At 41.5% G+C, this 17,857-nt stretch overlaps 1 protein-coding gene across 1 annotated transcript in view; it reads right to left on the bottom strand.

The window, feature by feature from the left end:
- The window catches only part of LOC122806101 (insulin receptor substrate 1-B-like), a 188,688-nt gene extending 176,389 nt beyond the window's left edge, over window positions 1-12,299 (bottom strand). Inside the window, exon 1 of the mRNA XM_044076339.1 lies at window positions 11,928-12,299. Within this exon, the coding sequence (XP_043932274.1) occupies window positions 11,928-12,281 (354 nt within the window). The 5' untranslated portion in view covers window positions 12,282-12,299. The remainder of the gene's footprint in view (window positions 1-11,927) is intronic.
- Window positions 12,300-17,857: the final 5,558 nt, after the last annotated feature.

Genomic DNA, 17,857 nt, shown 5'->3' with positions numbered 1-17,857 from the left:
GAACTTCCACCATCCCAACCATAAAAAGAAGGATGCCAGAATACAAATAAATAAATAAATTAAGCATTTTAATGTATGAATGTTGTGTCTTTCGGCTTTTTCCTGGTTAGGGGTCATCACAGTGGAACTCCGGTCTGCTAATGATTGGCAGTTGAGTTTTACATACCGGCTTGCCAGGCCTGACGCACAACCTTCAACTAAGGTACACCCATTCACGCATGTCCACGCAGAAGACGCTCTAGCTGAGTATCGAACCGGACAGCATCTTACTGTGAGGCGACAACGCTACCGCAGCACCACCACCGCGGTAGAATATGGATGACATAAGAAAAATTACTTCCAATCTTTCTCAGCTACAACAACACAAAATTGTGAGGCATAAACAATTTACTGATTGAAATATGATGGATTCAACCAGCAAATAACAGCTTTTACCTGCACAATATGTTTATTCTGGCATACATTTTGGATAATTTAACTTACCAATCCATTGGCTTTACTATAAAGACCAGTTTAGAGATACTTTATCAAACCAGACATCAAGAACAAAAGTTGCGTAGTGCTTGATTTTACTCTTTTTAGTAATTGTTGTTGTTGTTGTTTCACAGTCAAATACTTACTCTGTGCAAGTTTTCATGACATAAATCTTATCTTTTCACACAAGCATTAAACATTTCAACACGGTACCACACTGGCACTGTTAAACAATAGTTAAATGTGCAGATGAGACATGTTTTGCTACAGCCGGAGATCTGTACACACTGTGGTACCATTGAGAAGACAGCTAATGGATGTCTTTTCACCAATAAACCAGACACTTACCTTGGCAATGTGATACAATTAGGATCGTGTTGGGTTACTTAAGCAAATGGTCCTGCCTTCAGGGTTACCATGGAGAGGTTCACAATCTATGAAATAATGCAGGAAGCCGACTTTTGAAAGACAGAGACTGTTTGGACTTCAAGATCACCTACCGAGGTATGCAATACAGAACCCAACTAATCACAATATAACAGCAGTGCTATACACAATGCAGCATAGAACTACAAGCAAAAATATCTACTGTGCCACCATTTTTTGGGAAATGGGCCCAAGTCACCAAGTAAGATGATGACAAGACAGGAAAAAATTATTAGTATAGCACGGAAATAACTTCACTAAATAATACACTAAATACAGCCATTTCACTACCGGACAAACACTTTGTCTCAGAAGGATGAATTACAACCAGTACACATACATCTGAAAAATAAATACGATACTTTAATATGTACAGCAAAAAGGTACTCAGCCCTTACTGTGACCGCATGTGCTAACATCAGCTGCAGACAGAAAGCATGGAAGCACAGAGGAGAAAAGGCCAATGCCTGTTGGGTCAGAACAGGTACCATCTACATTGGACTACTCCGTAAAGGTTGTATATGGGGTAAAGAATGGATACCTGTACAGGAATGCCAGACCTGCAAAAAATCAAGAAAGGGGACAACCTTGGCCTTTGAACAAGGAAGAGGCCAGCACTGGCCTGCAGGAAGCTGAAGAAGAAGTCTAATACTTAAATTAGGCAAGTAATTCTGAAGAAACCTGTGAAAGGCAATTTTGATGCTGGAGTTTCCAAAATGGATGGTAACAAGAGTGAAGAAATGGACTGTGAATGTTGTTGTTCAGGTCAAAAGAAGACCACTCCTGAGAAGTAAACTGAACCTAGGATGCCTTACAGCACCCCAAGGCCTTAGACTGCTCTAGATTGATGTAAGGGACAGCAACAGTGGGCCCCACTGAATCCACACCAGTAGAAGAGGTAAGTAGGCCTCCTTTCGCATCTATTTCCTTCTTATGCAGACACTCCCTCTTCTCAGTGCCCACTTTTCTTTATTTTTTTCTAACATTTCTTCACTCCTGGGAGTTGAGAAGGAAATGGACAAAGTAGTAAACATCTCAGCTTTTTCTAACCTTTCCACTATAAAAGTGTGTTCTGGGGCCTCACACCTTTTTCAGTGGGTGTAGCCTCTTTGAACCCCTCTAACACATGTTGCACTATCTGATGCTGTGAGAAAAGCCCAAAAACAAATGAAAAACCTTAGCTCTCGATCATAGAAATGTGTTTGCCAGAGGGGAACATATTTCAAATCTGTGGCATTAGAAAAGGGCAAGGCAGAGCTCTCAGCTTCACTGCTCAAGAACCAGGGACAAAAGCCACAAATAATGACTGACAAGACCTAAAACGATCATTTTTTAAAAATGACTTCAGTTCACTAGTAAAGTTAATAACGCAATATATTTTTGGAACAATTGCAGTATGAAACTCTAATGTCTGGTATTACTGATTCACTGTAATCCTCAATGATTTAATATAGATTCAAACATTTCACGAGGTGCAAGGCAAAACCATGGACACACAACAAAATTAAGGACAGTTCAGAACCACAGGCAAGGAAGGCACTGTCCTGCTATAAAACGCAAAACATTTCAAACACTGTACAAGAAAAAGAAACTTTAAGGTGATAATAGAGCAGCCTGGGGCTATCTAAGGTTATTCATTCATCTGGAAAGGTTTGTAAACGCACAATGTGTACTAGAGGGCCAAGGGTGGCAGGCAGGCAGACTAAGCAAGCTATAGAGATTTGATTTGTTAAACAGAACTCAACAACAAGGCCAGTATCCTTCAAAAGCCTGCAGCAACAGCATTCAAAATCAGATGTGTTACTCTTAGTTACACTTCTCCTTAGTAAGTTAGTGTGTTTTGTTTTGTTTTATTTTACTTTATTTACTTATACTTGTTTTCCAGGATAGAGCACTAATTTTCATGGACCTTTTTCATACACAGCCCAGTAGCGATGTCTGGTTAAGTGATTTGCACAGAGAGTCACACAGTTAAGCAATGGAAGTTGAAGGAATCAAACCTCTCACTTCTGGACAACAGGAAACAGCTCCTTAATCATCTAAGCCAGACAATGGCTCGGATGCTGCTTGGAAAGCGTGTTAATTTTATAAAACCAGTCAAATCCATACTTCTCCCAATCCCAGCAATGACATTACTACACAGAAACAGTAGTTATGCCTCAAATAACACTCTGCAGACTAGCACAGAGTCCTGTTCTCCTCTCAGAGACAGTTACATCACAATTAAAGACCATCAATCAATCTGCAAAGATCACAAGATGCCATAGTATCAGTAGGTTAAATAACTATACTAGCTGTCAGGTAAAATACTGTTTTTAACATCACAGCTGATATCAAATATAAAATCTGAAAAACTAGTTCATAGGTCTGTACTAGGCTAATGGCCCTGGAGCCTTTACAAGCCTAGCCCACAGAAGTGCCCTGGCATTGTGCTGCCCGACATTAGTTCCCTAACAATTAGAGCCACTCGAGTGATCCCTGGGATGAACTTTCTATTTCCTATCCACTCATCAAAATTTCTCTTGAAGAGGGCCAGTGAGGTGCTCTGCTCGACATGTAATGGAAGTCTATTCCAGAGCATCGGCAGTCTCTGGGTTATGAACCTGTCCCTACAGCATGTTCTGGTGATAGTGGTAATGAGGTTGAGGTCTCTGGAGCATGTGGTGCGGAGGGATTGGGATTTCTTTAGATGTAGCATTTTCTAACACAGCTGGGTCAGACATGGCTTTGTAAGTCAAGCAGAGATCGCCTCTTAGTAGACGATATGAGACAGAGAATAGCTGGAGTTTTTTTTTGAGTCTGTCCATGTAGGACATGTGTTTAAGGATATTCTTCGTGAGGTACCTTTGTGGCCTCTCCAGCTGTTGCAAGTGTCTAGTGAGGTACATGCCAAATGGGGCATTATACTCTACGATTGGTCTAATGAGGGAAGAGTAGAGAGAAATGATTACCTCTTTCTTCCTGGATGCAAAACCCTTGGTAATGAGATGTGCCACATAGAAGGACTTTCTGACCACAGTGGCAATGTGGTGGTCAAAGGAGAGGTTGCTGTCAACCTGTGCCTCCAGATCTCTTATAACGCCTTCAATGTTCAGTGGGCTCCCATCAATGTGGTAATTAGTGGGAACCGAGTTTTTCCCAAAAGGGATGACGACGCATTTTTTGGCACTAAGCTTAAGGTCAAGGACTGGTTTGGACACCAGTCATTGGTCTCAGTGAGGCCTTTCTGTAGGATGTCTACATCACTTGGGGAGTAAATAATGGCTCCCAGCTTGCAGTCGTCTGCGGACTTGGTCAGCCAGAGTCCCTCCGTGTTGGCCTGGACTTCTGAGAAGTAGATGCCAAACAGGAGAGGACCCAGGACCGATCCCTGTGGCACTCCACTGGTGACTGTTCGGCAGTCTGACTTGGAGTCCACTACTTTCTATCTGTGAGCCAATCTGCAATCCATCTAGTGATATAGGGGTTGATGCCTAGTTTGGCAAGATTATCAATAATAACTGAGTGAGGAATGGTATCAAAGGCCTTGGCCAGATCGAGGTAGGCTGTATGAACTGCCTTACCTTCATCCACACCTCTGGTATCAAACTCAAAGAAGTCAACTATGTTGAGCAGGCATGATCTACTTTTCACAAAACCAAATTGTGTGGAATCTAGAGTTTGGAGATTCCCTATATCCTTGTTAATTAGGTCCATGATGATGCGCTCCACAGCCTTACATATCAGACTCGTCAGGCTAATGGGGCGATAATTTCCAGGGTCTGTAGCTGCTCCAACTTTATGGAGAGGGATGACTGTAGCAGTGCGCCATTCGGTAGGGACAAAGCCTGAAGTGAGGCTGTGAGTGAACAGGGCTCACAGATGTGGTGCCAGTTCACTTTGTAATTCATGTAGAACACAGACAGGGATATTGTCGGGTCCCATGGAAGCTGTACTTTTGGCCTTGGACAATACAGCTTTAACCTGTGCTGCAGTAATGCTGGGTGCCTGGCATTATTCCGGTATTGAGATTGGTCCTTTGGTGGGGGAGAGGGGTAAAGTTGGCATTGAGTCTGTCGGCCAGTATGTTGACAATATCTGTTGGCTTAGTATAGGAGGTACCATTGTGCAGTAACTGTAGAAGGCTTTGTGGTTGTTTTTAGTGTCTGCCGCAATTCTGCCTTCATAGCTGGCTTTGGAGGTTTTGATGAGGGATCCCAACTTTTTGTTGAGGCTAATAAGGGAATTTTTTCCAGTCTTCGGACTTCACCTTTTTCTGCAACAGTTTCTTCCTTCTGTTGTAGAGTTTATTAATGGCAGGGGACCACCAGATTGGCTTTGTTTTTTTGGAGGAGAGCGTCTTGGTTCTGTTAGGTATGGCTAGTTACATGCATTTATGTACGTGTTTGTAAAGTCCATTGGTGTATGATTCGGCAGTCATGCATCTATTTTCCACTGGCACGGGTGCCATGAAGTTAGCCACCTCTGTTTTCAGGAGTCGAAAGTCAGCTTTGGAGATGTTTTTTTATGGTGGATACCTTTGCGGGGGGTGTGGGTGAGATGTGGATTTCCATGGTGATTAGTTTGTGGTCGGACCTAACCAGGGAGGAATTGACTATTGGTGTAGAACAATGGTTAACAATGGTTACCTATGTTAGTAATAATCAGGTCAAGGATGTTGCTTCCTCTAGTGGCAGTATGCATGAGCTGGTCCAGGGCATTAGAACTGATGAACTCCAGGAAGCATTGGGCCAGTGCATTGGTGCATGAGGAGTTTTCCCAGTTCATGGAGGGGTAGCTGAAGTCACCTAGCAGGAGAGTGTTGGGCTGGATCTTAATAGTTTCCAGGGTGCTTAGGAATGTGCAGTGAGAATCTTGGGACATGGCTGGGGATCTATAGCAGGCTACGAGCTGAATCGCCATCTTACCCAATGTTAATTGTACCTGGAGTATCTCAGATACTTTATCCTGGGCTACTAGTCTGGAAGTGTGCGTATCCTTTATGAATATGGAGACACCATCGCCTTTGGAGCTTCAGTCCATGTTCTGGGGCCGAAAGGTGTGGAATGAGTTATAGGCTGGTAGCAAAGGGGTGCTTTCTGCTGTTTTAAACCAGGTCTCCATTACAGCACAAATGTCAATGCTCTCCATTTTGAGGAGTGCTTCGAGTGAGTGCATCTTGAGATTTAGACTTCCAGCTTTGAGCAGCATGACCCTCAGATTGCATTAATTTATAGCTGTTACGGTAGTAATTTGGTCTTTGGATCATCCTAAAAAAGGCACTACAGGGGTGGCAAGAGCCTTAGCCAGTACCGGAAACCCAGGGGTGACAGATGCAGGCCACCTCTGGCAAAGCATCGAGGTCTATCAATCATGTCATCCCAAGCAGACAGATACTGAATCCCCTTAGAATGACAGCAGAAACTTAGCCAATTAACGTCAGTCATTTTCTATTTGTACTGCGGTATCATTCTGGGCGACGGTAAGATGCTGCTCAGGGCTAGGGTCATACCTGCCTGGGCCACATAAACCAAGAGCTCCACCATGTCTCTTTTCATGTAGTCCAGAGAGGTGCATCTCAGGTCATTCACACCCACATGGACAATGACAGAGTCATACCTGTACTGGTTGTGGAGTGACCTGAGTGCATGTGTTATGTGTCATATTCTGGCACCTGATAGACAGCTGACTGTTACCTTCTCCTCATTCAAACTACTGAGTGGGACATCAGTGTGCCTCACTATCGAGTCACCTATGATTAGTGTATTGGGCATGCCATTTTGCCTTAGTGGCTTAGGTTGAAGGGCACACTGTGCAGGTGAGCTATGTGTCTTGTGGTTTGTGCTGTGTTGTGGTGCTCCAGTTTGTTTCTGCCTTGGCGGTCTCTGCTGTTTGGGTAGATTTCTATTGAGAGCCTCCACAAAGGTGGGTGTGTGGTTTGTGTTTTTATGTGAGGGCTGTGATGGTGGGTGTTCCGGAGGGCTATATGTTCCATGTGGTGTGGTGCAGGTGTTTACCTTCACCTCTTGACCAGCTATTTCGGTGTTGGCTCTGGAAAGTGCATGGCTTCCAATTTGTAGATATAAGCACATCTCTCACAAGTCTGAGTGTTGGGAGGTAAGAAGAGAGGTTTGTCTGTGTACATGAGGCAGTTGCTAAACTGTCTCAGAATGTCCAAGTTCACCAGATTGATAGGAGAAAGCACAAGAAAGTGACCTTTAGACATGCCAGGAGGGATGGTCATCATTACTAAGTACTGAAGCTGTTTCCTTATAGGACGTCTAGTGCTGATAGCACTTGTGTGCTACAATAACTGCTACAAAAAGCCTGATGAAGTGCTAGGTAAAATAAGCTAATTACATTGCAATTAAAGTACATTATGCAAATAAAGAACTAATATAACAAAAATAAACAATACATGCAACTACTACTACTACAAATCTCTCTAATAAGACTTCCACATCTTCCAGAAACAATAAGAGCATCTACCCTTTGGTCACTGCCAAGATGCAGAAAAGTTCAAAGCCATAGTTAAAATGAAAGGTACTGCACAAAAAACAGTCCCCTTTACATTTTGTTCACTGTGGCATTACTAAAATTGTATAAAATAGTGAATGTTACATGATCCCTTCAAGGACAGTAACATATTTTTCTAACCAGTATATTAAAAGAAGACACATTACACATTTCTCACAGTATGCAAGTATTTGCCTGACTTAAAAAGTTGATCCAGAGACAGTCTTTAAAACTGCTCTCAAACATAATCTCATGATTGCATCAGTTAAAACAAAAGCAAGCTGTATACTGCTTTTCAAAAAATATATAACAAGACCAAGCAGAAGTCTCTCCTCACAGCCAACAGTCCTCTTTTTTTATTCCTGGATTTTGTATCCTTACTGCATGCTTTATTGGAAAACACGTGTGCACGTTTAAGTGCATAGTTAGCTGGAATGTACCATTTCGCAAAGTTCAAACGGCACTGAAAAGCACAGAACCTCTGTCAGGAACATCTTTATTTAATTTTATGTAATGCATAGTTAACCTAAACTGAAACACTTCTTGCTGTCTTGAATGAACCAAGGGTCTGTGTAAACGTTTGGCAGAACCAGGCAAAAAAGTCAAAAAAGAACTAAAAAGTAAGTGGAACAGGAGATGTGGTAGAGTTAATGGTGACTGGAAAAACAGGCGCCATTTAAAAAGAAGACTATGTTATGTACAACAAAACCAAATTTAGTAATTATGTTAGGGGAAACCATTCATGCAAAGTGGAGTATCTGCTCTTATCGGTTTAATTTGATACAAAATCATGCTATTTTTAAGACAGCACAAGTGGTTGTAGAGGCAGAGGTCCTGGAAGACTATTAAACTTGAGATGATGCGAGTAACGTGCTTATGGATACAAATGATTTGTAAGAAAAGCAATCTTTCAGTACAAAGATACAGTGCCGTGAAAACAAAAACTACCCATCGTGACAGTGGGTCACAGGATGCATGTTTACATTTTCCCTAATAAGATACTATCTGCCACATACAGTATAAACAAAGTATGCGTACAAGTGATGTATACCCTTAAACAAACTATCGAGACAATCACCAATGGATCTTTACCCAAAACAAGTATTTTCTGCCTAAAGGTTGGGTTGTATACACTTGAAAACATAGTGAGTAGTGTTTGTGAGCTGCACACGTCAGTCCTAAAACTGCAGTGTGTGTGTATTTTGGCTGTGTGCATCCTTTCACTGCTACAGCACGAGTTTTCAACTTGTGTTGAGAGAACAGAACTGCACGGCAACGCCAACAAGACTACAGGTCCAAATAAAGTTTATTACGTAATGCTGAGTCCTACAACACATAGACTGTTGCACAGTTTGGTGGCGTAAGAACTAAACCCAAATCTCAGCAAGACTCTATATACTAATTCAAAAGCAATTCACTACAACACAGACACTCAACAAGAGAAAACAACTGAAAATTGCAAGTGGCAGAAATTTGCCGGTTTAAAATTCTTGTGAGAGTCAGGTTAAGGTGTAGTGTACATGATGTGTGCATACAAAGACGATACTGTTAAAAAGGAGACATAACCTAGAAAAAGGTTCACATTGCTGCAGGAGAGGCCATGAACAGTAATAAGGTTTGGTTGAAGGTACAAACAAAACAACCATTACATTTTATCAAAATTCAGCACATGTTCATTGTGTATTAACTTTAACTAATGATATTTAGTTTAAGGAAAGGTAAAGAAACCATACCGATAGGATAAATAAATATCACGATGAAAAAGAAATACCAAAAAAATATACAGATAAAGAATAAAGTATTCAGTCAAGAAGAATATGCCAGAACAGAAATCTGTTAGTGCTAAAAACAGGATAGTTACATTTTGTAATTTGGAATATATTCAATATTTCAAAACCTGATTTGAAATCAAATGCAAAAGAAGCAAAACAGCCAATCCTACTGTTGATATCAGAGTTTGGAATTGAATCATGATCACTAGCAGAAAAAAACTACCTACCATGAGAGCACTCCATTTGGCTTACTTTTCCCCCTAATATGAGACTATTTGTCAGAAACAAGACAGAAGTAGAGGGGAGGAAACAAAATTGGCCTGTGGCTTGATCTCTCTTTTTCTCAGAGAGAGTAAGGAAGTTTATGTCACTCAGAAGACACCCTGGAACTTGTGTCATTCAGTCATGAAAGACCCCATAAATGCAAGGCAGGTGTGAAAATAAGTGCATCAGGAGAGCTGTTAGTACTGGGCTGAGCTTGGTGATATGCTACCTCTGCCAAAGCACCATTCAATCATTGCGGGGAGGAAGAAAACCTCCACTTATTCCTCATTGTAAAGGTGTTGGCATTACAGGATGAATGAACAGACTAGAAAAATCTGGAGTGGAAGCACGAATGGTGAGAAGTCCTCCCCCCCAAAACATTTGTAAAAAAATAAATTACTTGAAAACAAAAAATGATAAACGTGTCACTTTAGAGAAGGTACATATGAGGCTGTATAAACAAATTCTGGAAAATGTATCTGATATTTTTGTGTCTAAGAAAAACTGTATTCATGTATAACATTAAAATATATTTCACATTTACTGATTAATATGGTGTCTGATAAGTTATTACCCAAAGGCATAATCAATGTCTCAGTAACAGTGCAAGGGAAAACATGAGCAAAACCTAAGCTGCTTCCTGTACCCAAAATACAGGGTTTCATTCCTACCACCTCCATTTGCTTTCTGTGCGACTCTGATAAAGTGACAATCTGATAGTATTCCTGAGTTGCCCATGAAAAGGGACACGTGTGCTCTGTGTGCTTACCTGCTTAGCAAATGTATAAAACACACAGGTACATCACGCACTTGACAAAAAAAATGGACATAATAGGTTTGGTAGTTTTGTGTATGTATAGTCTTTACTCTGGCTTCTAAACAAGTACTGCCCCGCAGTTTTCAAGAGATACACAATGCAACATTACTAATAAGAAAGATAGATAAAAAGGACATAAAGTCAAATTAATGCAACAAATCAGTGTGCTGCAAATTAAGTACTGCACATATAACGGCTAACAACAAGTCAACGAACAGGAGGCTGGGAAGACACAAAACAAAATAGCACCCAGGGTTGAAAGACTACTCAGGCAGCCCTAATAAACATCTGGATAGTTCTAGAAGATGAGCCTAACTGGAGACAGATGGAAACTGTGAACACTCCTTCTGATGAATAATCCCAAGAAAAGGCTAAAGATTCTAGCTTACAAAATGTACTATTTTAACACAAGAATTTCCAGATAGCATAACGAAACCCATCAATACCATTTCATGGCACTTAATGGAAGCTCTAGATAGTTACAGCTATATGAACAAAGAGGTCTTCAAGCTGCCAGGAAGTGATAAGAAACCTGAAAGTATTCTTTCAGTTGCACATTTCAGTCTAATCTCAAATGTAATAATGCACTTCGTATCAAGTGTACATTTAGCCAAAAGCAGACATAAATCCAGTCAAGGTCTATCTAAAGTATTAAAAATTACATCCATAGATGTAACGTTGACCAAATCTAAGTTCACAGAAGGACAACAAGCCCAGTGACCACATTTGGAAGGATGACCACCAAAAACAGAGGTATCTAACACAGCAGTATCCACCAATGAGAGGCCACACTAACTATAGTAGACTAGTGATAACCACAACAGAAGATTACAATTGCACCACCAGACATACAAGGGAGTCTCCACCAGTACTCAAGTATGGAACAATGCAAATTCCTGTGTGCTGAAAAAACTGACTTCTGCAGCAACATGGAACCCTGGAAGGTAGAATCTGCCTGGACAACGACTTCATCAGGTAGCAATAGATAGGCCACTGGCCAAATCAGTTGCCACACCAGACACACAATGTTGAGAAATACTCTAGAATTCTGGAGACACAGTGGCACACGTGTGTGTGTGTGTGTGTGTGTGTGTGTGTGTGTGTGTGTGCGTGTGCGTGTGTGTGTGTGCGTGTGCGTGTGTGTGGAGGGGGGGGGGAACTACCCTGGATCAAAATTTTTACTAATTCTACTTCAGGATGATGTCTTCAACAATTAACAAAAACACTTACAAAACATAAATGTACTTGTGTACATGTATATATACACTCACACTTACCACAGTGTGCAACATATTGTAACCACGGTAGTATTAGATAACATTTCATATCACAAGTCAACTTACTGCATTTTATATCCTAGAATATGTTTGACTCATGTAACAAACATTATGAGTCACATTAACTCTACTTGTTAGTGTTAAGCTGTACGCCATTTCGTATGTTTTCTTTACTCTCATCCCCCACCCACATCCAACAGTTTAAGTAAGGCAGGAAGTGTGTCGTTTGGTAACACCAGAGCAGAAATGTTTATGCATGAGTGTTCAGCTACCTGGGATGCACTATTCTGCATGACCCAAGTACCAGGACAATAGTATGGAATCGCTGGTGTCTTTTATATAAATTGCACCTTATGGTGCCCCCTACCCTAAATGCACTTACCCACAACAAAAAACCTCTGCCAACTTACTCTTGCACTGCAGGTCCACCATTGCCTGGAACCAGCACTGCTGCTCTGCTTCTCCTTCAACCCCCAACACAAAACTTTCATCTTTAGTGTAGATGACAATCAAGTGCTTGTTTCGCAGGTCTGCCCTCTTGCTGATGCTTAAGCAGGTCTCCAAATTAAGGCTACGCTTTGGAATGGCACCTTTGCATCGAAACTTCTTTTCATTCTCATAATATTCAAGGCGGCAAGGACCATGGTCAGATCCTGCCCGTAGCACAAAGAAACGCCGATGCATTGACTTCTGTTTACGCAGGTAGCCACACTTGCAAATGTCAGAATCAGCGTGATCTGTGCTGGCATTCTCCATGCTGTAGTCACCATGTGATCCTCCACAGAGCACAGTTAAAAAAAAAAAAACTTTTCTGCCTTTAGTGGCAGCTAAATAATCAATAAACTTTAAAAGGACTGGGAAAGAGTATTCTAACACTGTACAGTTACCAGATGCACCCGGCTGGAGCTTGGTTATAATGACTTAAGTGCTACTAGCGGTGGAAAATTGTTCTCATCCTATAAAAATGTGGAATACCTCTTCCAAAATGAAATTACAAGCTTTGTACTGCAACTGCTTCACTGGCCTGCAATTCTGTTCATTAACAGCTTTCATAAAACTTTTAAAACCACGCTGCATTAATCAGATTTCAAAATTTTATTCCCACTACTTATCCAAAAGACAAAAGTTACGATGGAAAGAATAAAAGTGAAGAATAAAAGTTTGTATTATGGTCTTTGTGCGTCTGCAGCAGCAGTTTTATTAACAAGTCTAATGTTGAGGCATTATTTTTTTCCACTGAATATTACATGTGTATGTCATTCACTCCCAGAAGCAAGTTTATTCCTTTTTTTTTCTTTAGCCTCCCGTAGAGCCTCCAGCAAACTAGTTTAACAGGCAGTGTGTCCCAGTCTCTCTTGTTGGTGTTTTTCTTTCTCTCAGGTGTGAAGTTGCTCCCTTACCTGTTGTACCACCACAGCTGTGCTGTACCTCACCTAGTTCTGCTCCTTGCTGCTTTCCGTAACTCACACGAAGCTCTCAGCACTGCCACATGGTGCTGGAAGCCAAAGGAGAAAAAAGACAGACGGCAGCAGCAGCAGTACGGCTGGGCTTCTCACATAGTTTGCAGTCTCGCCTGGTCGAGAGAAGGAAAGGGCTAATGCATACAGCAACTCCAATCACCCGCTGCATTACCTCAGGATTTATTTAAAAAAGGGGGATCCACACTTACTGCATGCACTCAGACACAACCCCAAAGCAGGGGTACAAGCTTAGCTCCCAACTTGTTTTTCTCTATTTTCTTAGTCTCTTGCTCCTGTCTGCTGCCAGCCAATCACTTCTCTCCTTGCATCGCGCGGCCCGCATTGATGGAGTGCGGCGCGCGGGCGGACACTGGGTCCTAGTGCTGGCCACAGCCAGTGCACCGCACTTCTTAAGCTGTTATGTCCCTTTCTGTAGCTCTTAGCCAGTCTTCGGTGTAGTTACCAATTCTCTGTAACAAGCTGACCATCTGGAAAAACGCAATATAAAGGCTACAATGTCTCTCAAACTAAACAAGGGTGTGCTGTAACCTGACTTATGTACACCAGACGCGATACCCCCCCAACAAAAAGTAACCTTTGGTGTCTTGTGCAAACTAGCGTTTATAGTTCAATGTGCGCTTATTTTAAAGTACTCGTGCAAGTCAGGAAGTTAGCTGGCGTTGTGTGTTACTGAATTTATATTTATGCAGTCTGTATGAGGCATTTAGAGTTTTGCTGTCTTGAGCACTATGCAAAAATTGGTAATTGTTTTCCAGCTCAGCGTAACCTCATAGCATTAGAAACTACTGAATACATCTCGACCTCTTAGCGCAAGAAATCTGTACAAAGCCTAATATAATGGGGGAACAGAGGTCTAAAAATAAGGACACATTTTAAATATTGCTGTTATAAACTTTGCACATTGCTAAAATAACAGCATTTAGATAAGCATGCATGTTCTGAAGGATATCAAATCTGAAACTCAACTCTATGCAATTATTTAGTGACTTCAGTGCCTGATTGGCCAGCAAACCACAAATTTGATGAAGACACCAAAAACATGAGACAAAAATCTGGACATTCTGTGAAAATGTGACAGTTGAGAGGTATGGCCACCCAGGGTTGGCAGCTCTTCAGATGCCTAAAGTGGATCATGTATGAGATTTTACAGGAAAAGCCATACCTGCAAGCAATGCAAACAAACAATTTATTTCATTATGAAATAATTCAAATCAATAGGTCTCTGCTGTAGTTCTATAGCCATTTGATTGATTCATATCATAGAGAAATGTCAGAAATATATTTTTCTACAATATTACAACATAATAATTTTCATATCCTCACCCTACCATGAAGGACAGAAACAGCAAATAAGAACTGCCCTTAAAAAAAGAGGGAGACAGATGGAAACAAGCTTGAGAGGAGTAAAATGTTGCTTCATAAAATTAAACAGTACAGGTTACCTCACATCATTACATCACAACAGTTATCCCACTTCACAAAGGGGGAGCCACCACTGATCCTGGGAACTATTGCCCTATTAGTCTGACGAGCCTGGTCTGCAAGGCCATGGAACGTATCATCATGGAACTCCTAAACAAAGACATTGGTAACCTCCAAACTCTGGACCCCACCCAATTCAGGTTTGTGAAAGGCAGATCATGCCTTCTGAACCTGATTGACTTCTTTGAGGCAGCCACCAAAACCATAGATGAGGGTAAGGTGGTTCACACAGCCTATCTTGACCATGCCAAGGCTTTCAACACCATCCCCCATTCTGGAATTATAGCTAAACTCACTAAACTAGGTATAAATCCCTATGTCACAAGATGGGTTGCCAACTGGCTCACTGACAGAACCCACACTGTAAAAGTTGCAGACTCCAAATCTGACTTCAAACCAGTGACAAGTAGAGTACCACAGGGTTCAGTCCTTGAACCTCTCCTGTTTGGTATCTACTTCTCTGAAGTACAGGCTAACACAGAAGGCCTCTGGCTAACGAAGTTTGCAGATGACTGCAAACTAGGAGCCATAGTCAAGTCCCCAAATGATGTGGACATCCTACAGAAGGGCCTCACTGAGACAGATGCCTGGTGTCAGAGGCATGGCCTCAAGCTCAATACCAAAAAGTGCATTGTCATCACCTTTGGTAAAAACTATGTACCCATGAACTACCACATAAATGGCAGTCTACTTAATGCCAAATGTGCGATAAGAGACCTTGGGACCCAGGTGGACATTAGTCTCTCCTTTGATAATCACATCATCACAGTAGTCAAGAAATCTTTCTATGTGGCACACCTCATCACAAAAGGGTTCTCATCCAGGAAAAGAGAGGTCATCATTCCCCTCTACTCAGCACTCATTAGACCCATTACAGAGTACAGTGCCCCTTTTGGAATGCACCTCACAAGATATCTGCAGCAGCTGGAAAGGCCACAGAAGTACCTCACAAAGAGTATTACTGGCCTCAAACAGATGCCCTACACTGACCATCTCAAAAAACTCCAGCTTTACTCTGTAGCATATTGCCTACTCCGAGGAGATCTCTGCCTAACATATAAAGCTATGTTAAACTCAGAGCTGTTGGACATGCTACACCTTAAGAAATCCCAATCCCTCCGAGCTACATGCTCTAGGGACCTAAACGTTGTCACCACAATAAACAGGACATGCTGGAGGGATAGATTCCTGTCCCAGAGACTTCCTATACTCTGAAAAAAGCTACCCATCTATGTCAAGCAATGTTCCTCATTAGCACTCTTCAAGAAAAATGTTGATGAGTGGATGGGAAATAGGAAATACACCCCAGGGATCACTTCTGTGGCTCTGCTCGACAGGGGCACAGGAAATTAACTTTCTTGGGTGGCGTAAGCCAGGGAACCTTGTTGGCTAGGCTTACTTAGGCCCTTGGGCCGATAGCCTAGTACCTACCTATGAATCTATGAACCTATGGTGTATCCTGGACCATACATCTCAACCTCTTAGCATAAGAAATCTGGGCAAAGTAAAAAATAATGGGGGGGGGGGGGCAAAGGTACCAAAACAGGAAAACATTTTAAATATTGTTCTTATAAACTTAGAATGTTGCTAGAACAAAACATGTGTTAGCATGCATTTTCTGAAGGACATGGAGTCTGAAACTCAAATGTCTGTCATTATTTAGTGACTTCTAGGGTTACCACCTGTCCCTCTTTATGAGGGACAGTCCCTCTTTGGGCAGTTGTTTCCTGCAAAAAAAAAAAAAACTAAAAAATGGCAAATGTCCTGAGATTTTAGGACAAAAATATTTCCCAAGTTTTCTTTAATAGTTGCATAAAACAGTTATTTTGTATCTGAAATGCATAAATGTTGTATGAAATAGCATAAGCACGTCAAATGCTACTAGAATAAGCCTTTATTTTTGACAAAAACATGAATTTCTGTCCTTTGCACTGACTATGGGTATATTTTGTCCTGCAAAACTCACATTTCTACAAAAATGCCCCAACTTGGGCATTTGAAAAGGTGGCAGCCCTAGTGACTTCAGTCCTCAATGAGTTGCCAGAAAACCACAAATTGTATGAGGAACAGTCTAAAAATATGAGGGAAAACTCTGGACATTCTGCAAAAGTCTGGACAGCTGAGAGGTATGTGGCTGACACAACCACTCCTGCAATACAGATCTGGACTGACCTGATGACACATAGAATTATTTACCTAGAATTATTTACCTGGAAACACTCCTCTTCATAGTTGTACAGCTTAAGGTAAAAGCAAAAACTGATGTACAGATATCATAAGTATCAAAAGAGAGCAGTTATTGACATGGTCAACAGTAAGGTTATGAGTACAAAATAAATATTTCTGGAAGTACTTTTTTCTGAAAGTGCATTATCCCACACTACCCTCAAATCAGTTGCACCTGATGGGAAGAGACCTTCCACTTTGCATACCTCTCAGCTGTACTTCATTTTAAGCAGTGTTCCTTATTTTAAAATTTCCATGTTCCACTCTGTTCATTCCACATCGAAATGGTGCAACAGACATTCATTGTTAAGATTTTTTTAAGAAAATATCCATGGTAAGTAATATTTAGTCATATCAAATCATCATAAGAACGTTCTATGAGTAAGAAGACAGTTATTAACCATGCTGTGTACCTCCTATTTGAAGTTGTTAGTAAGTATTTTCCATTTTAGGCCACAGTGGTGCAGCGGTTAGTATTGTCGCCTCACAGCAAGTGGTTCTCTGGTTCGATTCTTGTCTGGATTGCCGTCTGTGTGGAGTCTGCATGTCCTCCCCGCTGTCAAGTGATGATTAAAGACATGCAGGTTGCAGGTAGGTGCGTGCGTGAATGGGTGTGCCTTCTTTGAAGGTTGGGCATTGGGCTGGCACCTCGGCACCGTAAAAATCCACTGCCAATCATTAGCAGACTGGAGTTCAGCTGTGGCGACCCCTAACCGGGAAAAGTCGAAAGACATTAGTTTTTTTAGTAAGTGTTTTCCATTTTACCCATTTATTCTACATTATGAGAGGCAGGCCGCAGTGGTGCAGCGGTTAGCTTTGTCACGTTCCAGAAATATTTATTTTGTAATCATAACCTTACTGTTGACCATGTCAATAACTGCTCTCTTTGGATACTTATGATATCTGTACATCAGTTTTTGCTTTTACCTTAAGCTATAAAACTATGAAGAGGAGTGTTTCTAGGTAAATAATTCTATGTGTCATCAGGTCAGTCCAGATCTGTATTGCAGGAGTGGTTCTCCCGTTTAATTCTCGGCTGGAGCGCATTCTGTGTGGAGTCTGCATGTCCTTCCCGCGGTCGAGTGACGTTAAAGACATGCAGGTAAGTGCGTGCATGAATGGGTGTGCCTTCTTTGAAGGTTG

Source organism: Protopterus annectens, chromosome 7.part0 (assembly GCF_019279795.1).
Source record: "Protopterus annectens isolate FY-2018-M chromosome 7.part0, PAN1.0, whole genome shotgun sequence".
NCBI lineage: Eukaryota > Metazoa > Chordata > Ceratodontiformes > Protopteridae > Protopterus > Protopterus annectens.
The sequence above is the reverse complement of the archived record's forward strand: the minus strand, read 5'-3'. Positions and strand labels throughout refer to the sequence as shown.